The 26,480-nt window shown below is 50.2% G+C and overlaps 1 protein-coding gene across 1 annotated transcript; it reads right to left on the bottom strand.

Annotated features, from left to right (window-relative positions):
• Nucleotides 1–765: 765 nt before the first annotated feature.
• Nucleotides 766–25,701, bottom strand: LOC122371158. Its single transcript, XM_043347292.1, has 7 exons — nucleotides 25,666–25,701; nucleotides 24,318–24,548; nucleotides 23,791–23,928; nucleotides 21,451–21,697; nucleotides 18,418–18,615; nucleotides 18,023–18,280; nucleotides 766–851 (listed from the first exon to the last, which is right to left on the bottom strand). Exons 4-7 carry the CDS (start codon nucleotides 21,536–21,538, stop codon nucleotides 766–768), a joined length of 630 nt encoding a protein of 209 aa, XP_043203227.1. The 5' UTR covers nucleotides 21,539–21,697; nucleotides 23,791–23,928; nucleotides 24,318–24,548; nucleotides 25,666–25,701.
• Between the last annotated feature and the right edge of the window lie 779 nt (nucleotides 25,702–26,480).

The following is a 26,480-nucleotide window of genomic DNA, read 5'->3' as shown; positions in this document are numbered from 1 at the left end:
GTATGACTGTCAGACCACTACATCACTTTGTAGAGTCTAAATCAAATAAAATTAAAAAACTGACAATTTGTCTGCAAAAGGACAATACAAAGGTCGATGATAAAGAGAGAGAAAATGCATTTTCCTGACATCTGTCAACTTACTTCTGCCGAGTCTTCACTGTCCGACGGGCATCCCAGTAGCATATCCCTTTTACATTGGACATGAACAAGCCTGAAAAAGAAGCACCACAAATATATATCATTTCATCAAATGGATAGTCTAGAATGTCAAATAACTACTCAATTTCAGCACACTGAGTCATGCTCACCTGTCTCGATCCACTCAGTGAACCCCAAGAAGTCCTCAGACGGTGACGGCGATCTAGGTCGGAACTTTTCCTCCTTCACCAGAGACTGCAGAGCTTTGTCCGACAAAGGATCGTCGTCGACACCGAGGGAGACGACGGCCGCTCAACCTAGACCGGATCAAGAGACCAACATATTCAATTAAACATTAGATGCTCTTCAACCACAAAAATGAAAATTGAACAATTTTGCGCTGCCATTCCCTTTTATCAACCTTGCGTAAAAACAAAAAACAAAAACAAAAACAATGGAGTGATCACCATGCATTTATAAACTACCCTTGGTGAAGTGACTTCAATCTTTATCTCCTCCTTCACAACTGGCCGAAAGTCGCTCTCAGAGCCACTGTCTATGGGAGTGGAATCACTTTCCCTCTGGGAGTGCCTCAGACTCTGTGAAGGACCCCATTCCGTCGCTGTCAGGGAGCCCTTCCGAGACCATTTGGTCCTTCTGGTGACGTTGATGCAGCCCGCATGAGCGGCAGTAATTCAGACACTGGTGGATCTGGATGGGGTCCAACGTTGATTGTCATTCACATTGAGTGACTAGATAAAAGCACAAAGGGAGAAGTTATGTAGCAAGAAAATGGCAAAGTTGCAGAGTTATCACCACCAATAATTGAATAATTCCTTAGTAATTGATGATCCATAAAATATCTCTGAATAATACCATGGCATGGTTTGGTTTGTCAACAAGAATACCTACACGACGTAAATAATGGAGGCTCATTACGAGCGAGCGAGCGCAGCGAGCGAAGCGAAGTCTTTTCAATATAGGTAACGGAAAAATCTCAGTAATGCGGCCCGGCCGGCCGGCCTGTAACGCTTCTGAGAGGCTTATATCTCAGCAACCGCTGGCCGAATGGCGCGGTCTTTTTTTGCTGGGTAGCCCCTCCCTTCTACCCGTAATGACTACTTTGATACATACATGACTGATACATTTTGATACATTGACGACTTCTGCTAAAACTGCACATTTGCTTCGAAATTTTCCACCCCACGTCGCCGTTCCCCCAACGTTCCTTCTGTGTTGACCCCGTCTGTCGGAATTCAATGTGTCGGAGGAGGCTGTGCGTGGTTTACTCCGGGAGCTCTCCCGCAAGGCTTCAAGCAAGGCGTGTGGTCCTGACGGATTGAGCGCCCGCATTCTCCGTGAGTGTGCAAATGAATTGGCCGCCCCTCTGTGTAAACTTTTACGCATATCCCTTTCATCCGGTATCTTTCCTGAAAAGTGGTCTGAAGCCAACATAGTTCCCATTTTCAAAAAAGGATCGCGGAACGATCCAGCTAACTACCGTTCTGTATCGCTTCTTCCCCTATGTGCAAAGGTCTTTGAAAAGATTGTAAGCGAGCAACTCTTCCAACATGTCCAGCCTCACCTTTCTCCGTTCCAACACGGATTCGTCCCAAACCGGTCATGCGCCACGAACCTCGCGTCCTTCCTGTCGCACGGATGGGCGGCCATCTCAAACAAATCCCAGCTGGATACCGCGTACACAGATTTTAGCAGCGCATTTCAGAGTGTCAATCATTGTTTGCTACTGCATAAGCTCGAAAGGATGTACGGCGTTGACGGCAACGCTCTGCAGTGGTTGAGGTCCTACTTGGAGAGGCGCAAACAACGCGTTGTGTTGAACGGGAAAGTGTCCGAGTGGGTTCCGGTTGTGTCTGGAACACCGGAAGGGGGTCACATCTCTCCGTTGCTGTTCTCTCTCTATGTGAATGACCTGCCAACTGTTATTTCCGCCAGCTGTTTGCTGTTTGCTGACGATCTGAAGTTGTTTCACGAGGTTAGGTCCGATGATGATGTTCAGACGCTCCAGCGACACGCTGGGACTTGAACGCAGTGACACGCTGGGCGGCCGACTGGAAATTGAAGCTAAATGCAGCTCCAAATGCAAGTCATTTAAAATCACACTTAAACGTAGCCCCATTGACTCGACATATTCGATCAATGGCACTATTTTGGAAAATGTCACATCGATCCGAAATTTAGGCATCATTCTTGATCAAAAGCTAGATTTCGCCGATCACGTGCATTCAGTGGTCACACGGGCTAATAGAGCGCTCGGGCTCCTCATTCGAACGTTCCAGTCGGCTTCCCCCAAGTGTAAGCTGGACAGGCAGGCCGTGTTGGCGGCTTATTACGCCAATGTTCGATCTGTGGTCGAGTACTGTTCAGTGATATGGGGCGGAGTGGCCAAATCTCATCTCGTTCGTGTGGAGAGGGTGCAACACAAGTTTTTGATGTGGCTGGCTTGTCGCACCACGAAATTCGTCGCTCAAGTACTCGGACCTATTGTCATCATTTCGTGTGCCACACTTAGGAGCACGACGCGCAAAGTGTGATGTTCTGTTTTTATGCAAGGTGTTTAAAGGCTTCATCTCATCATCATATTTAATTGGGTCTTTTAAGCTCCATATATCCGCGAGGCCAACCAGAAACACACCATTCATTGATGTGCCGTTCGCCAGGGTGAACACCATATCAGGAGGGCTTATTGTGCGCATTCCTCGCTGCGTCAATCAGTTTCTTGAGTTCTCGCCTAGGTCAGATATTTTCTTTGACTCGATCGGGCGGCTCAAGCGAGAGGCATCGGCGTATGCGTCAACACTGGCGTGCGTTATGTGACAGTCGGCCTCTGTCGGATGCAAAGAAGTGGTTTGTGTGTGTGTGGGGGGGGGGGGGTATTTATGCATGTTGATGCATGCGTGTGCGTATGACTTCACCTGTCATTGGGCGTAAGCCTGTTGGTGATTTATGAAAATACAAGAATACAAGAATACATCTCAGTGACCGCCGTGGCACGTGCCACGTGAAAAGTCAAGGGTGTTCAAGCATTTTGCAAAAGCAATGATTTTGAGAGGCCCATATCTCAGCAGCAGCTTGAGCGATTGTCTTGCGGTCATTTTTATAGGGTAGCTGCATCCCTTCTACCAAAGGTCGGATACTTTTCATCTATGTGAGTGACCCCCACTGCACGTGCAAAATACAACAATAAGAGGTGCCAAATTTGTTCCCATTTCAGTAACTCGGTAATTACTGGGGCGATTTCGCTGAAACTTGGCATACAGGTAGGCACCCACCAGGCAATGCATTCCCAATGTGTTGCGGTTAGGGTGCTACTGCACATGCGCACGTGCAGGGGGCGTTTCCAGATCTCGAGAGCGGCTGGACCGATGGCGATCAAATTTGGTACACGGTTAGGGACCGGTTAGTAGGGTGCCGTGCAAGTCAGTCGGGACCCATTTTGCACGTGCGCACGTGCAGGGTGTCGCTTCCAGATCTCGAGAACGGCTGGGCCGATTGCGCTCAAATTTGGCACATCGCTAGAGACCGGTTAGTAGGGTGCCGTGCACAAGTCAGTTGGAGGTACCTCCTCGCAATTTCGCACGTGCAAGGCCCACCCTCTCGCTCGCTCCGTTAGTCGCCCCAAAAGGCGTTATACTGGTTCTAAAAGATCTCATAGCGAGCAATCCATTGTTTTCCCCGCGTCTTTTTAGCTTTCTTACTTGCTGAGATTAACCGGTGTAGCAAAGTATAAAAATCCTGTGCATAAAAATCCCCCGCCAGAGGGGCCCCTGCCCATCAAGGGTCGCCTACCAGAGGGGCCTCCTGAATCCTGTCCAGAAAGGGCCTCCTGTGCAGAGGGAGCCTCGGGGGTCTCCTGCCCACGAAGGATCTGCTGTCAGAGGGGGCCTCTCGATTCCTGCCCAGGTAGGGCCTCCTGGGAGAAGGTACCTCACATCCAGGAGGGGCCTCCTGCTCATCAAGGGTCGTCTACCAGAGGCCTCCCCCACATGGCGTAACCCCCCCCCCCTAAGGTTTTTCGCGAATAACTCGCGTAAAAAGCGGCCGATCGCGACGAAACTTTCAGTACCCTCGCATGGATCAATTTTACACCTACCCTGAAAATTTCATGACCCTGACCCAAATGACCTTTGACCTGTGACCTCTTTTCCGAGACCATGTTTGGCCGAATCGCGATTCGGCGTATGTCGGCTCGCATTAGCCGCGCGTTTGCTAGCTTTTCGTGGTTTCCAACGTTCAAACATGTGATTTGATGTTGCTCCCATGCATTAGGGTGGATGTCAAGGTCACCTGAAGATCAGGTCAGGTAATTGACCTTTGGTGACCTCGGGTGACCTCGGTTCACTTTTTCGAGTTTTACATGTTTCTAGGCCAGTTTTTTTTAGCTGAATTCGAATTTAGCAACCATTTGAACATTAACGAAGTAGTTTTGGTGCCTTCGTAACATGTTACGAAGCTGTCAGAGGTGGTTGACACGTATTACGAATACCCGTCACAACCCCTACCGGTTGACCTGACCTGACCTGACCCGACCTGGTCTAAATGCTTAAAGACATCAACTCTGATCAAAACTAACACGATATTCGTGATCAGCACCCCGGAAAACCACATAGCAGCCACACTTTACGACTTTATAACAGGTCCCGATGTTCCCGGTTTTCGGGTCATTGACCTGACCTGGAAGGTCACCCGATGACCTAGGACCTTAAAATTGGGTATCATCGGCTTCCGTCTCGTGACGGGCAAGCACGCTCGTTTTTTTCCGCGAAGCTCTAGCTCGATCAGGGGCCAAACGCGAGGGGGGTCGTACCAACCCCCCCCCCCCCCTTGTGCCGTCGAAGGACGCAAAATGGCCTGTGCCGGCGAGGGTTAAGGTGTGGAATACGTGGCCCAAATCACTTGCTGTCTGTTACTCCCAGCCATTTGGGCTACAGAGGTCAACAAAGGTAACGACCCCAAATTTGCGCAGCAGACTGTGGCCCACCCAGTGGAGGTAGAGGACTGAAACTGGCACCGATCGACTCGCCAGAACCTGATACTAGTTTTACTTCCCACAATCGACTTTACCTCTAAAGGTAAAGAAAAGTTTTTACTTAGGATCATTCTCGCTTCCAGGTTCAGAAAATATTTTCACAGCAGTTCTTGAGCAGGAGGAATTTTTATGGGAAGCATATCATTCTAACATCAACCTATTTTGAAGCCAACCCTCTTATCCAGATAGGGTCTCCTGCCCAGAGACGGTGTCCTGTAGATGAAACGTCCCATTTACATGTAGAGGGCCTCCTGCCAATGAGGCCCCCTGGCTCATCCCAAGATAGAGCCTCTGTGCAGAGGGAGTCTCCCATTTAGAAGGGGCTTCCAGTCCTGTGTATTAACGATCTCTTGCCGAAGGGGGCCTCCTGGCTCCTACCCGCATAGAATCTCTCGTGCAGAGGTAGCCTCCCACCAAGAAAGGGTCCTGTACAGAGGAAGCCTCGGGGTATCCTGCCCATAAAGGAGCTCCTGCCAAATGGGGCCTCCCACCTCCTGCCCAGATAGGGCCCTCTGTGCAAAAGGGAGCGTCCCATCCAGAAGGGGCCTCCTAAGCATTAAAGGTACTCTGCCAGAGGGGACTCCTGCCCATCAAGGGTCGCCTACCAGAGGGGGCCTCCTGAATCCTGTCCAGAAAGGGCCTCCTGTGCAGAGGGAGCCTCAGGGCCTCTTGCCCATACAGGATCTCCTGCCAGAGGGGGCCTCGTGATTCCTGCCCAGGTAGGGCCTCCTGTGAGAAGGTACCTCACATCCAGAAGGGGCCTCCTGCTCAACAAGGGTCGCCTACCAGAGGCCTCCTGGCCTCTGCCCAGATAGTGCTTCTTGTGCAGAATTAAAGTAGTCAGGCAGGAAAGTCAAGTAAAAGTAAGTACCCGAAGCGGTGCCCAGGGGCCTCCTGAAAATGCCGGAGCGGGGGGGGGAGCCCAAGGCCCCCTTCGGTGCGCCACTGTTCGCAAAACACCCGCGTAAAAAGCGGCCGATCGCGAAGAAACGACCTTTCAATGTCAAATTATGGTTCATTTGAAGGGTCTCGACAAGTGAAACACGATGCTGGCAAAAGTAAAATCGTGGCTCTTTTGAGTCATGTTATTGCTGAAAAACACTTCGTAAAAACGTTTTTTTTTAGTTTTTGCCCTCTGGAAGCCAACTGACCTCCAGTTGATCTGAGGTCAAGTCTGAGGACATGTTGGCAAAAGAGCATTAAAAGAGCGCTATCAAATGCGCTTTTCCGCGGCGCTGCAGCTCTATCGGTTCCCGAGTTAGCCGTTGGCGGTTTCCAAAATGTTGAATTGGCCAACATTTTACCTTTGGTGACCTCTGGTGATCTGACCTTTGACCTGACCCAAAAATTACTGCAGTGTTTTCGTCCTTATTTTGGATGTTCTTTTGACTGCCATTTACCGCGCGTCGCTATGTGGCCCAGGAGCCAAGTTAGAAGGGAGGTGTTCAGGCACCCCCGGCCCAGCGCGGAAGTCTGGGAGCACCGGCCCGGCACTGGCTAATTTAGCAACCATTTGAACATTAAAAAAGTAGTTTTGGTGCCTTTGTAACAGTTACGAAGCTGTCAGAGGCTATCGACACCTACCTATCACGAATACCCTAACCAAGCAGGACCCCTACTGATTGACCTGACCTGTCCCGACCTGGCCTAAATGCAAGGCAACATCTGTGATCAAAACTAACATGATATCCATGATCAGAGTGCTGTTCACGGGCACCTGCGGTGACTGCGGTAGCTGCGGTAGATCGCAGGCTGTAAGTCCCGCCCACTTGTGTATACGTCATCACGCGTTCGTCTGCGGCGGCTGTGTCAATTTTGCGCCCAAGTAACACGAATGCGCAACTGCCGCGCCACTTTGTATGACAAATGGTTCCTGCGGCCGCTGCGGTCGGATCGTTTCGACCGCAGGAGACGCAGGCGACCGCAGCCGACCGCAGCCGTATGACGTCACACCACCCGCCCCATCCCCACTTTCTGTGACGTCATTACCCGGCTGACCGCCGAGCCGCAGCTACCGCAGCTACCGCAGGTGCCCGTGAACAGCACTCAGCATCCCGAAAACCAAATAGCAGCCACACTACAATGTCCCAACAGGTCTCAATTTTCCCAACTTCTAGGTCATTGACCTGACCTCAGAGATCAACATTTGACCTATGACCTTAAAACTGGGTACCGTACTTCAGGAACGTAGCCAAGGGGGGGCGGAGGGGGCGCCCGCCCCTCCCTTGAGGTTTTCAGGAGGCCCCCGAAAGGATTCAGGCCAACGTGGGCCTTCGGCTCACATTGGCCTGAATCTTTTCGGCCTGAATCCAACGCACGTTGGATTCAGGCGTGCTAAGACATTCTCATCATGAATCTGCCAGGCATTTGATGCGCATTTGATTCAAGTAGTGCGCAAATCTGTTTTTGTATGGGTCCGTACACAAATCTGCTATATTTGGGTACGATGACGTCACATGCGTACCCATTTTTAGCAGGTCCGTACCCATTTTTGGCAGATTTCTGTTAAAAATAGCAGACTGCTAAAAATGGCAGATTTTACCACAGTTTCCCCGACTGAGTTGGGGTGCTACTGCACGTGCGCACGTGCAGGGGGAGCTTCCAGATCTCAACATCAAGAATGGCTGGGCCGACTGCGCTCAAATTTGGTACACGGTTGGGGACCGGTGTCATGCAAGTCAGTTTGGACCCCATTTGCACGTGCGCACGTGCAGAATGCCACTTCAAGATCTCAGGAACGGCTGGGCCCATTTCGTTCAAATTTGGCACACCGCTAGCTACCTACCAGTTAGAAGGGTGCTTTGCACAGGCCCGTTGGAAGTCAAAGTACCCTCTCGTCCTTCCGCACGTGCAGGGCTCACCATCTCGCTCGCTCGTTCTTCGCCCAGAAGGCGTTTTACTGGTTGTAATGCCCACAGTACTACCATGCTGCTTCTTACCATGCTGATCCATCTCAAACTCCAACTCAAGATCTCTCGTTTTCTGCGTGAGTTGAGTTTTATATAGCCTCTATATCCTTCAGTTGAGAGTCCAACCGCGCATCACAACACAACACGCGTGCTGAACCACGTGCTACTGCATCAAAACTGCGTCATGAATGTCGAAATCCAAGGCTCAAGGTCATCGAAATCTACACGACCATCAAATAAGTAGCAGATTGATATTCGCAGCAAGATTCGCAGATATCCAGCTAAGAAATTGATATTCGGACGTGGACAAGCATTATCTATAAGAATCTTGCATCAATCATCACCAGACTTTGATGATGGCGCCGACGGTCTGTGTATTCGTTTTGTTAAAAAGTGCCTGATCTCACTGTACCACCCTCTTCGATCTCCCATCACAAATGACTAGATGAAATGGAGAGAAGTGGTCGAAGGAAACTAACAATTCTGTACACAAACATTGACCAATACTTAAACAAGAGGGAGGACCTGGCCATGTTCATTTCAAACAACGAGCCTGATCTGATACTTTTGTGTGAGGTCATCCCAAAAGCCCAGAGCCATCCAATGCACCCTGCAACTATGGCCCTTCCAAACTATACCATGTTCCTGAACTTTGACCCTGTCAAGGATAAACTGGGACAGGGGGGGCGCACGAAGCATCTGCATATTTGTCAGTGCAAAGTGGCAGGCTACAGAGGTGTCTTTCCCAGCCTGCTCTTTACTCTTATGAAGAACAGCTGTGGGTCAAGCTACCTTTGCTAGGTGCTGACCAGCTGCTCATAGGATGTCTGTACAGAAGCCCATCCAGTGACGGGAACACCTCAACTGACAACCTAATATCTCTGCTGAAAACTGTTGTTTCCCAAAAGTTCTCCCACATAGTGATTGCGGGTGATGTGAATATGCCCCAGATCGACTGGAACGATCACTTCTCCCCAGGGGTGTCGATTTTTCAAAATGGTTGGGGGTGCTCAACCCCTGCACCGGGTGAAAGATTGCAGCTTTGCCATGGGGCACAACCGTGCAAGGCATGGTTGGGTATCACCATAAGGTACTGATAATCACGGGATTTCCCCCCCCCCCATCAGGTTCAGGGGCCCATCGGGTTATTCGGGCCTGAGGGGCCCTGCGGCGCCAATTGGCCGCTGAGAGTCCACGTTGGCTATATTTAGACTCAGAAGGGCCCCACAGGGCTCGTAAGAACACCTCATGGGCCCACAAGTACCAACATTAAGATCTCCATAAGGGCCCCAAGCCAGCCTCTGAGGGCCACTTGCCGGCCTCTGGGGGTCTTAACCGGCCTATAGGGAGCCAGCTCTAGGAGCTGCACACCCGCCTATGCCCCACACCCATTTCTCTGAGGGCCCATATAACGGCGACTGTAAGGGCCCTCACCGGCGTCCCTGAGGGCCCCACACCCCTAACTCTGAGGCCCTACACCAATGCCTTTAAAAACCCTACATGGGCGGTTCTGAGGGCCATTGTCAGTTACCAGCGACCCTGACGGCTCACACAGGTGACTCGGAGGGTCCCAGCGGCGTCTGAGCGCACCAGGCCAGTCTCCGAGTGAACCCCACAAGGCTCCTGAAGGCACCGGTGACCTCTTGATATCTTTTTGTCGGCCTATGAAGGGTCCGTTCCGTAACAGCAGTTCTGAGGGCCCCACGCGCGCCTGTGATGGCCCTAAACCAGTGTCTCTGAGAGCCCCCACAACGGCGCCTGTGAGGGCCGTCACCGGCGACTGCGAAGCCCCCACACCGGCGCCTCCAGTCCGAGGGCCCCACATTGCCATATCTGAGGGCCCCACACTAGTGCCTCTTAAGGCCCTATATCGGCGGCTCTGAGGGCCCAGCATCGTAGCTTCTGAAGGCCCCACTAGTGCGCATGTGACGGCCACCCTGCCACCGGTGACATTTGAAGGCCCCACACCGGCGACTCTGAGGGCCCCATCGGCGTCTGAGTCCGTTCCGGTCTCTAAAGACGACCCCGCAGGGTTTCTGAAGGTACCACCGGCCTCTGATGGCCCTTTGCCGGCCTCTGAGGGCCCGTCGCCGGTCTCTGGAGCCCCCTGCCGGCTTGTAAAGGGTACGCACCAGCAGCTCTAAGAGTCCGACACCCGTGTACGACGGACCCACACAAGTGTCTTTGCAATTTAACGTCTTTTTTCGCCCTTCTTCTTAAAACTAACTTTTCTTTTCTTTACATCTTTATTTCATGCCTTGTAAATTGCGTAATTGTTTTATTTTTTGTAGTGAAAGACTGCAGAACAATTATTTTCCTCAAGCAGAGTTAGTGGGAGTTATTGAGGGACAAAATCATTGGGGGTGCCCGGAAAACCATTGGGGGTGCTCATTTGAGCATTGGGGGTGCTGCAGCACCCCCAAAGGTATACAAATCGACACCCATGCTTCTCCCACGCTCCTGATGGTCACTACACCAAAAGGTTTGTTGAGGGCGTACAGGAATGCGGCCTCACCCAGCACGTAACCAAAGCCACAAGATACCGTGCTGGCGAGAGACCAAGCAGCCTAGATATCATCCTCTCCAACGAAGAAGGCCTGGTGACCAACCTTGCTTATCACCCACCTATTGGCAACAGTGACCACATGTTACTGCAATTTGAGGTGTGCTGCTACATGCAGCCTGAGGTAGTGAAGGAGGGACGACTCAACTTAAACAAGGGCAACTATCTACGGCTTAACAACCTGATCAGACGGAGACAGTGGCGTGATGAAATGCATATGGATATGCAAGAACGCTACGACACCTTCAAGACCGAGTTAGCCCACCTGGTGAACGCATGCGTCCCCAAAGCGTGTCCAAGGAAAAACAGAAGCATCTACATAAACAGGGAAGCCTTGAGGCTAAAGAACAGGAAAAAGAAGCTCTGGGCCGCTTACACTCGAGAAATGGATGACATCAGTCATGCAAGGTACGTTCGCTGCAAAAACGACCTCAGGCGACTCACCCGAAACCTGCGCAAAGACTTCGAAAGGAGACTGGCCTCCAACCTGAAAGAAAATCCCAAGGGTTTTTGGCGATACGCTGGCTCCAGGATGAAGACTACAAGCGGAGTTGAGAACTTACGCTCTGCGGACGGCACCCTAACTACGAACGACTGCGAGAAAGCGACGACACTGAACGACTTTTTTAATTCAGTCTGCGTCATGGAACCCCCCGGAGAAATCCCGGAGCCGAACAACACCTACCACGGTCCAGCTGTCACTGACATCGATCTCACCGTGGAACTCGTGAGAAAGAAGACGGCTGCCCTACGACCTTTTTCCGCCGCGGGCCCAGATGGAGTGCACCCACGGATCATCAAGGAAACAGCCGACTCGTTAGCAAGCACGCTTACCTCCATCTACCGATCGTCATTGGACACGGGGACCCTGCCGCAGGACTGGAAACTGGCAGATGTGGTTCCAATCTACAAGAAAGGAAGTAAAGATGAACCAGGGAACTACAGGCCAGTCAGTTTGACGTCTGTTCCGTGCAAGCTCTTGGAGTCGATCATCCGCGACCGGCTTATGGCACACCTTAAGTCAGAGAACCTGATCAATGACGCCCAACACGGATTCCGTCCAGGGAGGTCCTGCTCTACTCAGCTGTTGCTAACGATAGAAGATTGGAGCAGCATGATTGAGGGCAACCGACCTGGCGACGTCATATACCTAGACCTGGCCAAGGCGTTCAACACAGTCCCACCTAGACGACTGCTGAGGAAAGTTGAAGCTCACGGCATCGGAGGCAAGATTCTGAGATGGATCGGCGCATTCTTGGAAGGACGGAAACAGCGAGTCACTGTTGGGAGCAGCAAGTCAGACTGGGCTCCTGTACCAAGCGGTGTTCCACAGGGTTCAGTCCTTGCTCCACTGCTCTTCACGCTGTACGTGAACGACCTGCCGGAGCCGCTAAGCTGCGGGATAAAGATATTCGCCGACGACAGCAAACTCTATCGATCTATCTGCTCTCCGTCCGACTCGGCATCCCTGCAGGAGGACCTGGACGCGGCACTTCACTGGGCAGACAGGTGGCAGCTGGCATTCAACCCTGGAAAGTGCAAGGTGCTCCACATCGGCGGAGGCAGCCAGCACCACACATACCGGATGGGGGGAACTACAGTCGCGGAGTCGGATGTCGAGAGAGACCTTGGCGTCCTCATGGATACCCAGCTCAAATTCCGGAAGCAGGCTGCTGCGGCCGTAAGGAAGGCAACACAAGTGATGGCAGTGATTCGTCGGTCCTTCCACCTTCTTGACAAATCAACCCTCCCCCTGCTCCTCAAGGCCCTTGTCCGACCCCACCTTGAGTACGGGAACCTAGTGTGGGGTCCCTTCAACCGGGCGGACCAGCGGCTGGTAGAGCGGGTGCAGAGGCGGGCGACCAAGCTGGTTCCCGATCTTCGACACCTCCCGTATCGAGAGCGTCTGAAAGTGCTGCAGCTACCAACGCTGTACTACAGACGGAAGCGTGGAGATATGATCGCGGTTTATCAGCTGCTCCGCGGTGGACTGGACATGGACCCTCGCAACTTCTTCGAGATGGCAGCCGACAGAACTCCTGCTACAAGAGGACACCAATGGAGACTAGCCAAGCCGCGAGCGGTCTCCAGGATCCGGCGCAACGCGTTCTCCATCCGGGTCATCAACGACTGGAACAGCCTACCGTCAGTGGTCGTCGCATCCGACACCCTGAACCAATTCAAAAACCGGCTTGACGCTCACTGGGCACACCATGCACACGACATCCCTCACGCAGATGAATAGTCAGACGCACGAGGAGCTCGACTAGAAAGGTTTCTAAAGGCCTAGTCTGGCCTATCCAAATTCTGTACTTCGTAAGTAAGTAAGTAAGTAAGATGTGTTGACACATATTGTTAACTCCAGCATCACATCACATGCCGTTCCAGAGTCTTGGAAACTCACTATCGTGCACCCTATTCCAAAGGCTTCCAAAGCTGATGACTTCAGCCGCTATAGACCGGTATCCATTCTTCCGACTATAGGGAAGATCACAGAGCGAGTCGTGTTCGAACAGTTGAACGCCTATTTTTGTTCTCACCATTTGTTTTCCGCGAATCAGCATGGCTTTAGAAGCAACCATTCAACGGACACCGCGCTGCTAACCCTCACCGATCATGTTTTTCGTTCTATGGACCGGCGTGAAGTCACTCTATTGTGTCTGCTGGACTGTTCTCGCTGTTTTGACTCCATCCCGCACCACTCGCTTTTACGCAAGCTGGAGCTATACGGCGTCGACACGCGCTGGTTTCAAAGCTACCTGGCTGATCATTACCAGCGCGTGCAGGTGCAATCAACAGGGACATCTATTGACCGCACGCTCTCCAGTCCTCTCATGAACCCGATTGGCACCTATCAAGGATCCGCCCTCGGGCCATTGCTCTACAACATCTACTCCAACGATCTGCCACTGCACGTAGACGGCGGCCCAACGGAGATGATCGCCTACGCCGACGACGTCCAGCTGTTTGTCACGGGACAGCCGAGTGAGCTGGCCCAGCTTGTCGGGTCGCTCGAAGAGGCCCTGTCTGTAGCACACAACTGGTACAGCAAAAATGGTCTAAAAATCAACGCAGCGAAGACCCAGTTCATCGTGCTCGGCTCACGAGAAATGACCCGTCGCATTCCATCAGTCAGCATCAAATTCGCCGGCTCAACCATCACCTGCTCAGACGCCGTCAAAAACCTCGGTGTGTGGTTTGAAAGGGACATGACATTTCAATTTGTCACGCACACAAACGACGTCATACGGCGGTGTACCGGCACTTTGTGTGGACTGAGCCACAGCAGACACAGTCTGCCACAGTCGGTGATGGCCACCATGGTACAAGGCCTGGTGTTCTCCGTCATCCGGTACTGCCTATCTGTTTATGGGGCAAGCAATGCGACTCAACGCGGTCGACTTCAGAAGGTGATTCGGTTCGCCGCGCGTGTCGTCTCTGGACGAAAAAAATTCGATCGCGTGAGTGACGTCATCAATGAACGTGGCTGGCTTCATGCTGATAGCATGTACCTACATGTATCACCGACTTGTGTCGATTCACAAAATGTTAGCCACGTCTGAGCCTACGGCGCTGTCGGCTAGCCTGTCCATTAGACGGAGTGTACATGGGAGAGACACCCGTAGCAGTGACATGCTGGTGACTCCCACTATTTATAGTCACCGTGACTCCCACGATCAGGTCGGAGTTTGGGAGGCGCCGCTTTCTCTACTCGGCGGTATCTGACTATAACGAGCTGCCACAGACATTGCGAGAGTCAACTCCGGCTGTCTTTAAGCCCACGCTCAGGAAGTTCTTGTTAGAACACCAGCGTGAGCCCCAGCATGTCAACCATGGAATGTGATGCTACATTCTGCGATGATGTAGTGTTGTTCCTGTTAGCATGTGTCAAGTATGTGCGTTATGTAGTCTCGTTTCCCCAGTCCATTGCTATATGATGACACGAGCATGTAATAGCCTCTTGTTTTGACGGAATTGCTCACGATGTAAAATAAATAAATAAATAAAAGACTTATTAGTTTTTTTTACATACCTACCGCGAGAGGCCGCGAGAGTCGGCGGGCCTGGATATCCATTTATTCTGATGATCGGACCATACAAAGAGAAGAGTACATGAAACCACGATTTCATGTGCTTGGGACAGTTTTAGATCATTTCCGGCGCCAAAATAACAGTTTTCATATTTCCCCCATTGACTTATAATGGTGAGGTCACGTGACCGACCTGACCTCATGTGACATTTAGGTTAAATCCGAGATATACAAGTTGTGAGACCTCTGAAGGATACTAAGTCCTGTAAGTTTCATCTTCCTGTGAAAGTTCCTCTGGCACTGAGGGCGTTGCAAAGTTGCAACATCTGAGGACCTCGCAGAGGCTCATTTATGACGTCATAGGTCAGTGACCTGACCTGACCTGAAAACGCAGTTTAGGTCAAAAGATCCAACTTGAATAAAAGATTAGGTATGCCAAGTTTCAGCTGTCTACCCTAAGCGTATCGCGAAAAGCCCTATTAGGCGGCACCCGCCCCACCCCTTCTCGGCCGGCGAGGGTTAATGTACTAGTTCATGTACATGTATGCGCAGATATAGTATCATCTCAGCTAAAATATATCTCTAATTCATGTTCGACACATTCTAGAGTTGTTACAAAAATTAACTCATTATATTTCCAATTTATTTGACTATTAACCCTATTCCTGGCGGGGGGGGGGGCCTCAGGAGCCCCCCCTGAGGTTTTTTGGTTATTTCTCCCAAATGCGTTGAGCTAGGAAGCTCAAATTTTCTGACTTTTCCTAAAAGGCGTCTACGCAACATGTCTGAAAATTTTGAGTTGATCTGACCTCAGGTCAGGTCACCAGAGGCGGTTTGGTGACCCTACCTCAGAAAAGTTTGCAATCACGCCAGAGCTAGAGTTTTTGACCGATCAATTTCTTCTCTTCAGGCTTTAGTTAGGGTACCAGTATGTGCAATTTGTATATCTCGGAATTTTGATATCGGTGACCTAAGGTCAGGTCAGTTTCGCGACCTCCCCATTATAAGTCAATGGGGGAAAAATCAACTTCCTGTTTTTACCACTAAAACGGGTCGGAATGGCCCCATATACCATACATGACTTCATATACGATCAACCTTCACTACCTTGAGGTCTGTTTTGCTGTTGGGCAGCTGTGAGGTCATGTGACGTCATCAAAGGTCACCAAAGGGTTTTGGCCAATAACTCCGTACAGGAACAAGATACAGACGCATGGATGGTCTCATTGTGTTCAGCTCGTCAAGACGCATCGAATGATATACATGATGACCTCGAGGTCACGTGACCTGAGGTCAACCTTTGACCTTGACCTTGCGAGGTCAACATATATATCATTCGATGCGGATTGACGAGAGGATCACGATGATGCCCTTAGTTTGTTCCTATCTTGACTAATTCGAAAGCTATTAGAGAAAAACTCTCTCCATATCTAGCGCCGCCATTTTGACTTTTTCGACCCCTGTGACGTCATCTTTGACCTGACCTGAAAATGACCTTAGTAAAAATTGTAGATCTTGACCGTGCGTATCCGATGCCGTTTACCGTTTGTCGCTATCTTGCTTCGTTCTGGAGATCTCAGGGGGGCCGAATCGGCCCCCCCCGCCAGTTTCTTGTCCCGGCGGAGCCCGCCAGGAATAGGGTTAAAGGGACCCTCCCACCTTAACATTAGATTTGAGTTGAGATAGCCAAAATGGGGTCCCTGGCTAACAATTACCAGTTTCGGCACTCACAACATCGAGAAATGCCTTAAATCGGAAATATTGAATTTCAAAATTGCAGCATTTTGATTCAGAGGGGCTAATGCTTAGGAATACCCCTCTGAATGTGTGACGTCAGCGCAAATATCTAACGATTTTTAAATGTTTGACTAAAACGTTTTGTAGCACGCGGTGGTATATGCTATTTGCGCGCAACATCTGCCGCAAACGCCGCACTTCTAAAATAAAGTCGCTAGAAACAGCGGAGATCCCAAAAAGTAAACAAAAGTAAAAGTCTAATATCTTGAAAACCGGTGAATATTTTTCGGTGAAATTTGGTAGATATTCGTTTTCGCTCTTTCTGAACCGAGCGACATCTTTTTCATGCCAATTCATAAACTTTTGTGAAGGTGGGAGGGTCCCTTTAAGCCTGACGAATATTTGTTTTTCAAAAAATAGGTGCTATCTCCAAAATGGAAATTTTTAAGATTTCGATGACCACACTATCGGATTCCTCGCAAAATTTTGGTCCAGAAAACACTAAAATTGGAAATTGGTATTTTCAAAAGTTATTTACCGTCTGTTGGGGCAATGTGCTTTAGGTACTGTTTCACTCTGTATGTGAAGCGGTCTTTAGGCAAAAAATCTGGCAGGTGACAATTTTTCTGTTGGTAAAACAGAAAAAAGATCTGGTCAAAGATCAGGTCGCCAGAAGTCATCAAAGGTCAAATTTGTCTATTTCACAATGTTCAAAACAACAGACGCATAACTCGGGAACCAATAGAGCTACAGTGCTGCGGAAAAGTGCAATCTATAGCTGTTTTACAGGCCTTTCTGAATTTTGTCTTCAGATATGACCTCAAGTCAACGGTTTAACCTCTAGAGGGCAAACGCTTAAAAAATAGCCGTTTTTACGAAAAATGTTTTTCGGTATTCAATTTTGACTCAAAAGAGCCTTGACATTTATTTTTCCAGCATCCTAGTCCTCTCGTCGAGACGCGTCGAATGAACTATAAGTTGACCTTGAAAGGCCATTTTGAAAATCTGACCTCAGGTCAAGGTCATGACCTGACCGGAAAAGGTCATGCCGCATATCAGTCGATCGGTATCGTCGAGCTGAACACATCTGACGTGTTTTCACCGCCCTAGCACGTCTCTACAAAACGTTATAGTCAAAATACTGCTAGTGATGACCTGGCCTAAATGCATGATGACATCATCTGTGATCAAAACTAACATGATATTCGTCATCGGCACCCGATGACGCCGTATACGGGCGATGGTTAAATAAACTTCAGACTTCATCACTGATTAGACCTCGTTCCGTTAATGTAGGTACTCATAAAAACAACAACAAAGTATTGGTAAATGAGTTTAAAGAACGACATTGTCATTCGCAGGTTAACAGTTTTCTTGCTCAGTCCTCTTTCTCACGGAGTTAGGTTAGGTTAGGTTAGGTTAGGTTATAGGTTAGCTTAGGTTGGGACGGAACATGTATCAGTTACCGGAGGGCTCATTCTCTTCCTTATCAGGCTAAAACATTCGCGAGATCTAGGTTAGTGCTGCAGGTTCGTGCTAATGCAACGTGCGCTAGACGCCTACGCGTTCCACCAACACCCAGTCCCCCTCACCAGTGATGTCCAGCCTCCTCATCGACTTGGGCAGCAGTCGCAGCCACTTGCCGGAGCTGTCCACGGGCGGGCTCACATCGAGACGCTCCAGGGCCTTCAGCGGCTCCAGCAGCGCCTCCAGCTGCCAGTCGTTGATACCGGCCGGCAGCGTCAGCTCACGAAGACTGGAGGCGTTGGCACGCGCCAGCCGGCGCAGGGCAGAGGCTTTCAGCTTGAAGCCGCGGAGGTTAGCCTTTTCCAGGGCGTGGCAGGTGGCCGCTGGAATAACGCAACACCTTCCGTGAAGTGGTAGGTACCTACCTATTCACATGGTTATAGACACTGGACAAAGTATGGCAGCTACAGCGAGACAAAGTGTACCAGTTCGTGTATAGCGCGTTTCACACAGGACTCACCGACCAGTCGGAGGTCGGTGTCCGTCTCAGCGGTCGGCGCCTGCAGTTCGGTCATCTTCGGCTGGTTCTGCACCTTCAATACGAGCTCTAGGCTCGTGGCCGGTGCCGGGACCTCTCCACCACGGGTTTTCTGATCGGTTAGCTCCCGCCGACAGTCGCTGACGATATCGTCGACGGCGGACCGCCACCGACGGCAGACTGTCGGCACCGACGGAACAAACACAGTTGGGACGTCAGCAGCGAGCTTCAGAATCAAAGTTGTCATACAGGCAGCCCTTGCAGCTCTAACAAGAAAGTTAACCTTCCAGGCGGTGGGGGGGGGGGGGCATTTTTTGCCCCCAATTTTAGTTTTTTTTTCGGTATATCTGCAGAACCGCTGCGCCGATCGTCACCAAACTTTCAGTACAGCTAATGCACATTCTGACCAATTTTCTTTCCAAAAGCTATGATATTTTTTGCCATTTTCGACCCCAAAACCGGTTTCACGGGAAGAGCTGTCAGGCCTACAGCTTTGATGATACAGAAAAATGTTTAAGACATAAAAGGTGCAGAATTACCAGCGCTACGATACTGCTTTCACGAAATTTTGAAAATTTTGGAATTTGACCCCGAAAAAATTGGATATAATAGCGAAAGAAAACAAAAGTTTTTCGATTTTCGAAAAAAACGGAAAACATGTAATAGCCCCTAGTTACTTCTATTCACATACCCAATTTTAGATCGATACCCCTTTTTTTGGCCAAGTTATAGCGAAAAAACTTCAAAATTGATGACGTCAAATTTTGATACTCAATTTTTAGCAATTCCAGACCATGCAGCGCAAAACAAAGATCACCATTAGACTCGCCGTCACGAGCTGCATCGAATCAATACCCATTTTATGCAAAACTTTGAAATTTGACCTTTTTTGACCTGACATTGACCTGACCTCCACCAGAAAGTGACCTAAACCGTACCTGATTGTTTTACAACCAACACCATTGAGTTAGAAATGAAAAAAATGGCCATAAAACATGCATCGCACAACCCTATTGTTGGGCTCATGTGCTGACCCTTGGTGACCTGACCTGTGACCTGACCTGACCTGTGACCTGACCTGGTATCATCAGTGACCTCCAATAGCAACATATGTACTAGGCAACTTACGCCTTATCCCGCGCCCCGCTGGGGGGGCAGAATCTGCCCCCCTCCCGTTTTTCGCCAATAACTTTTAAACGCGTTACGCCAGCGACGTCAAACTTTCAGTACCTTGTCATACATCAATTTGACACATTCCCTGAATATTTGAGCGAAATCCGTCGGAAAATTTTTGAGAAAATGACGTTTTAGTGACGTCATGTTCGCAATTTTCGCCTCAAAAATCGCAAAATTTCAAACGCCGCTAACATCCTCATTTTTAAAGGAATGAAGACGTAACAAAAAGGTTATACGTGATTTTACTTTGTCTATCAAATGGCTATCTCGGTTTTTTGAAAATTTTGGATTTTGGCCCAAATATTTTCAAAAAACTAACTTTTTTGGGAAAATAATTATAAAATCCAAAATTTTGAGTGTATCGAAAAAACCGGAATATATGTCAGAGAAGTGGTCTATGTGCACCTACATACCAATTTTGAGAAGAATCGGTTCAAAAATGTGGGAGTTATTCAAAATTTTATGACGTCACGACACACAAAATTTTTGAAAAATGAATTTTTTGGAAGTTCTAGACCTCGTACGGAAACGAAAATAGCACCATTCGACTCGCCGTGAAAAACTGCATCAGATAGGCACCTTTTTAGGCCTTAACAACCAACTTCAAAATTTGACCTCACTTGACCTGACCTTGACCTGACCTCGACCTGAAATTCATCCAGAGGTGGTCCATATCACTAACTGAGTGTGCCTATTGAATTCTATGAATAAAATGACCCATAAAACATGTGTCGCACATGCCCTTTTCTATATTTTGTTTTTGGTGACCTGACCTGACCTGACCTTGACCTTGACCTTTGAATGATATTGTATGCAACGAATATTGTCTTGGTAGCCTAAGAACACGTTTTGGGCAATCAGTCTCTGTCCATTCTTCGGCAATTACGGTGCAAGGCCGATACTGTAGAAACTTGCATGTTGTACCCTTGACCTGACCTTGACCTAATCTCTGACCTACTTAAGCAAAAAAATTTGAGCTCTTAAGATTCGCCTCGTTCAGAGCTTTCGATTGCCGTTTTCCCCCGTCTTTCTACGACCATCGGTTCGGAAGTTAGACAGGGGGGGCAGAATCTGCCCCCCCCCCCCAGCAGGGCGCGTATGGCTGAATAGCCCAGCGGGGCGCGGGTTATCGTTGATTTTCGACAAAATGCGTTTTACTCGATGTTGTAGCGCATTCCTAGAAGACCCGTAAACGGTCAAACATTTTATTTTTGACCTGACCTGTGACTTCATCGGTGACCCTGAGATCAATGAAATCAGGTTTCGCTCGACAAATTTGACAGGGCTTTCAACGCCGTTTGAATTTTACGGATCCGTCCAGTCGTTTCGGGGATACGAGGGGGGCAACAAAATGCCCCCCCCCCACCGCGCGGAAGGTGGCCGGGAGGCCCACCGCCTGCCGGGTTAACCTCTAACCAGGGATGCGGAGCCGTGGAAATTTCAGACGGCTCCTGCTCCGGGTGAAAATGTCATGGCGGCTCCGGCTCCGAGTAAAGTGGTCTGGCTTCGGTTCCGACTCAGTACATCCCCTATGCGCAGGGATGCGGAGCCGTGGAAATTTTAGACGGCTCCAGCTTCGGAGAAAAAAATCGGCTCCGGCTCCGGCTCCGGCTCCGGGCCGTAATATCATGGTGGCTCCGACTCCGGCTCCGCACCCCTGGTAATAACCATGTCATGACTGTGCACGTCAGTAGCGGCCGTTCAGCTACATGCAGACTCCCGGACAGACTTTTCCAGTACCGACCCAACCCCTGGCTAACCGAGGAGCACCACAACGCCTGGTATAGGCATTACATGCCTATTGTGCATCACCGCCTCGGCAGTCGCCAGAACACTCACCTCGCCTGGCGCGAAACATATCCCTGATGTCCAGCCTGCTCATTATCAGCTTCAGATGATCTTGAATCTTGATCCAGAAGATACACATAGGGCGCTGCGCGCGGAACACTGTGCGGACTGCGGGCAGCGCGAGCCAGTGACGTGCGGACCGACACCGTTCATGGGGCCCGTGTCATCCGCGGTACAGAGTCTTATGTCACACTTGCTGTCAGCGTCAGTCTCCAGCGGTTCATCGACATCACAGTCACTGGCGGCAGGACAACGTCCGAGTGACGTCAGTGTGACGTCATACGAGGAAACTAATTTGACACTTCAAGAAATTCTGTAACTGGCCGTACACTGATTAGACGCACATGAAGCGCGTAGTCATTAAGCGCCCAGTGAACGCTCACACGTTCACCATAATTTCAACACCCCTGGGGCCATGGGTGTCGATTTGTATACCTTTGGGGGTGCTGCAGCACCCCCAATGCTCAAATGAGCACCCCCAATGGTTTTCCGGGCACCCCCAATGATTTTGTCCCTCAATAACTCCCACTAACTCTGCTTGAGGAAAATAATTGTTCTGCAGTCTTTCACTACAAAAAATAAAACAATTACGCAATTTACAAGGCATGAAATAAAGATGTAAAGAAAAGAAAAGTTAGTTTTAAGAAGAAGGGCGAAAAAAGACGTTAAATTGCAAAGACACTTGTGTGGGTCCGTCGTACACGGGTGTCGGACTCTTAGAGCTGCTGGTGCGTACCCTTTACAAGCCGGCAGGGGGCTCCAGAGACCGGCGACGGGCCCTCAGAGGCCGGCAAAGGGCCATCAGAGGCCGGTGGTACCTTCAGAAACCCTGCGGGGTCGTCTTTAGAGACCGGAACGGACTCAGACGCCGATGGGGCCCTCAGAGTCGCCGGTGTGGGGCCTTCAAATGTCACCGGTGGCAGGGTGGCCGTCACATGCGCACTAGTGGGGCCTTCAGAAGCTACGATGCTGGGCCCTCAGAGCCGCCGATATAGGGCCTTAAGAGGCACTAGTGTGGGGCCCTCAGATATGGCAATGTGGGGCCCTCGGACTGGAGGCGCCGGTGTGGGGGCTTCGCAGTCGCCGGTGACGGCCCTCACAGGCGCCGTTGTGGGGGCTCTCAGAGACACTGGTTTAGGGCCATCACAGGCGCGCGTGGGGCCCTCAGAACTGCTGTTACGGAACGGACCCTTCATAGGCCGACAAAAAGATATCAAGAGGTCACCGGTGCCTTCAGGAGCCTTGTGGGGTTCACTCGGAGACTGGCCTGGTGCGCTCAGACGCCGCTGGGACCCTCCGAGTCACCTGTGTGAGCCGTCAGGGTCGCTGGTAACTGACAATGGCCCTCAGAACCGCCCATGTAGGGTTTTTAAAGGCATTGGTGTAGGGCCTCAGAGTTAGGGGTGTGGGGCCCTCAGGGACGCCGGTGAGGGCCCTTACAGTCGCCGTTATATGGGCCCTCAGAGAAATGGGTGTGGGGCATAGGCGGGTGTGCAGCTCCTAGAGCTGGCTCCCTATAGGCCGGTTAAGACCCCCAGAGGCCGGCAAGTGGCCCTCAGAGGCTGGCTTGGGGCCCTTATGGAGATCTTAATGTTGGTACTTGTGGGCCCATGAGGTGTTCTTACGAGCCCTGTGGGGCCCTTCTGAGTCTAAATATAGCCAACGTGGACTCTCAGCGGCCAATTGGCGCCGCAGGGCCCCTCAGGCCCGAATAACCCGATGGGCCCCTGAACCTGATGGGGGGGGGGGAAATCCCGTGATTATCAGTACCTTATGGTGATACCCAACCATGCCTTGCACGGTTGTGCCCCATGGCAAAGCTGCAATCTTTCACCCGGTGCAGGGGTTGAGCACCCCCAACCATTTTGAAAAAATCGACACCCCTGCCTGGGGCCGTATTCACGTCGATCATTTTCGTAAGAATTTTCGTAAGTTTGACCCACTTCTTAAGTACATTTTTTATTCACGTGAACTCCGTCGATAAAAAATTGTGTCGACATGAAAAAAGTGTCGACATGAATACCAAATTATACTTACGAAGGAATATCGACTTACGAAGTCGACGTGAATACGGCCCCTGCTGTCTCTGCGTGGCCACCCCCCGCTATCCCCCCAGTGTCGCCCCTGCTATCTGCCCAGTGTCGCCCCTGCTATCCCCCCAGTGTCGCCCCTGCTATCTGCCCAGTGTCGCCCCCGCTATCCCCCCCCCAGTGTCGCCCCTGCTATCCCCCCAGTGTCGCCCCTGCTATCTGCCCAGTGTCGCCCCCGCTATCCCCCCCCCCCCCAGTGTCGCCCCTGCTGTCACCCCAGTGTCGCCCCGCTGTCTCTCACCCTGACCTCTGCTGAAGGCCGGACGCCGCAGCCAGTCGTCGAACTTTACATGGCGGTTCGTCCCCCGCACCGGAGGGTGGCGCAGCACGAGGTGAGGGGCTGCTGGCCGCAGCGTCCGCCGACCGTGTCACAGAGTCACTGGGAAGGGGGGAGGCAGATGATGTCATCAGAGGTTACCAGAGGCTAGATGGCCACCTACTGGATTCTGTTTCACAGCAGCCGCTACTTGATGCTTTCCGATATTGACGCTCGGTTTCCATGTGGTCTCCGTGGAGGTATAATTACAATTATCCATGAAATCTGCTTAGGACTTTACATTTACCCAAATTTTGGAAGAATTTTTTCTTTCAGAAGAAAAAAGTGCATAAGCTTCAGCTGCAGCCTGCAACCATATGAGGAAGGGTAGAGAGGGCCACATAAAATTTAGTAGACTTACTCAATGAATGAAACGAAACTAATTACTTAAGAATACAAATGTATGTGTCAATATTTTGTCTAGAAATCATCACCTGTACTCCTTCTCTCACCCCTGTGAATGGTCAGATGGCGCCACTCGCCGGCGGACTTCCTGACGTAGCTCCTCCAGGGCAGCTTGGTGGGTAGTACGCTCTTCAACCAGCGCCTGCCGCAGGCGGACCACCTCACCATGCGGTGTGGCATTCTCTGCCTTCAGATTGGTCACCTCACCTCGTATTCCTGCAATCTCTTCATGCAGTCCGTCCATGCCTTTTTGAGAGACGGTTACCACCATCTGAATTCTGAAACACATCTCATCTCTGTGATGATGCAATATAGGACCAATATAAGACACATAATGGTGAGTGGGTGGTGGCGTGTCCGGACAAAATTTCGTCTGACATTTTTTCGTCGGACAGTTTTTCGTCCGCAGATTTTCGTCCGACTTTTTTTCGTCTCGCATTTTTTCGTCTGTACATTTTTTCGACCCCCACCAAACACGATTTGGCAGCACTGTAATGACGCCTGCTGGGCGTGAAGTTTTCCCTTCACCATAGGGTTTACACACAAACTGGTCAAAGTTTGAGCCAGGATATACTAGTCTAAAAATGCAAAAAACGAACAAATTTTGGCATCAATAGATTCAGCATTTCATCGTGTGCCTCAAACCGTCCATCATTTGGCCTCAAAGGAGGTAAAAATTGTTCAAAATCGAAATTGAAAAGATGCTTTCTGAGCACATAATCTGGTAGCAATCACGTGACCTCCTATAAGCAGCTTATCGATAATTTACAAACATAATTATTAATATGCTGCTTTAAACAACATTAATCATACATTTTGAGCTTTCAGTACTTTAAACCAGTATAACGCCTTTTGTGGCGACTAACGGAGCGAGCGAGAGGGTGGGCCTTGCACGTGCGAAATTGCGAGGGGGTACCTCCAACTGACTTGTGCACGGCACCTTACTAACCGGCCTCTAGCGATGTGCCAAATTTGAGCACAATCGGCCCAGCCGTTCTCGAGATCTGGAAGCGGCACCCTGCACGTGCGCACGTGCAAAATGGGTCCCAACTGACTTGTGCACGGCACCCTACTAACTGCTCCGTAACCGTGTACCAAATTTGAGCGCAATCGGTCCAGCCGTTCTCGAGATCTGGAAACGACCCCTGCACGTGCGCACGTGCAGCAGCACCCCAACTCTGGCACATGGATATGCATTGCCTAGTGGGTGCCTACCTACATGCCAACTCTCAGCGCAATCGGCCCAGTAGTTACCGAGATATTGCAACAATTACAAAAGTGACACCTCTTGGTTTTGCACGTGGCACGTGCATAAGGGGTCACCCACATGCATCGGGAATAGTGACTGCAATGCAATACTTGGTAGAAGGAATGAAGCTACCCTACAAAAATTACCGCATGTAAATCGGTCAAGTGGTTGCTGAGATATAAGCCTCGCAAAAGCGTGACCACGGCCGGCCGGCCGGCCGGCCGGCCGGCCGCTCATACTCAGAAATTTCCGTTAATCTAAGGAAAGACTACGCTCGCTTCGCTCGCTCCGTAATAAGGTCAAAACATCGCAAAACACAAAAGTTAATACAATAGTCACGTGGGTGTCAGGAAATGTCACAGGTGCGTCAAATTTATGACTGGGGCTTTACTTTCAAACATCGGATCTACCTGTTTCTTATAGGTATCTTGCATTTTTTCGTCTGTGCATTTTTTCGTCTGTACATTTTTTCGTCTGTACATTTTTTCGTCTGTACATTTTTTCGTCCGGACATTTTTTCGTTCGTATATTTTTTCGTCTGTACATATTTTCGTCCGGACATTTTTTCGTTCAATAAATTTTACGTCTGTTCACCCAAGGTTGAGTGAAAACATACTACAATGCTATTCAACTGTGGAGGCAAATGACGTCATAATAATACTCGGGGCGAAGCAGTGCAGTGCCGAAGGCAATGCCTTAGGAGAGATTACAGGCAATGGTAAGTCAAATATTTTTAGGTTAAGTCATGAGTGGTTGTGTATCTGGCTTCAGGCCGAAGGCCTGAAGCCTGATGCATAACCACTTAACCTAAAAATATTTGACTTACCATTGCTTGCAATCTATTCATGCAAGTAACTTTTTCCTTATCCCCCGGTAGGCAAACATCAGTAGGTAAGGTTAGGTTAGGTTAGGTTAGGTTAGGTTAGGTTAGGTTAGGTTACGTTAGGTTAGGTTAGGTTAG

Source organism: Amphibalanus amphitrite, unplaced genomic scaffold, assembly GCF_019059575.1.
Source record: "Amphibalanus amphitrite isolate SeventyFive unplaced genomic scaffold, NRLGWU_Aamphi_draft 001211F_arrow, whole genome shotgun sequence".
Classification (NCBI taxonomy): domain Eukaryota; kingdom Metazoa; phylum Arthropoda; class Thecostraca; order Balanomorpha; family Balanidae; genus Amphibalanus; species Amphibalanus amphitrite.
The sequence above is the reverse complement of the archived record's forward strand: the minus strand, read 5'-3'. Positions and strand labels throughout refer to the sequence as shown.

What these genes read in the sequence shown, in the direction of transcription:
- LOC122371158 (XM_043347292.1), bottom strand. Translation starts at nt 21,538, where the DNA reads ATGTGTATCTTCTGGATCAAGATTCAAGATCATCTGAAGCTGATAATG. An exon ending in TATGTTTCGCGCCAGGCGAG is followed by an intron (nt 18,616 to 21,450) that starts GTGAGTGTTCTG and finishes CGGTGCCGACAG; the next exon opens with TCTGCCGTCGGTGGCGGTCC. An exon ending in CACCGACCTCCGACTGGTCG is followed by an intron (nt 18,281 to 18,417) that starts GTGAGTCCTGTG and finishes GCGTTATTCCAG; the next exon opens with CGGCCACCTGCCACGCCCTG.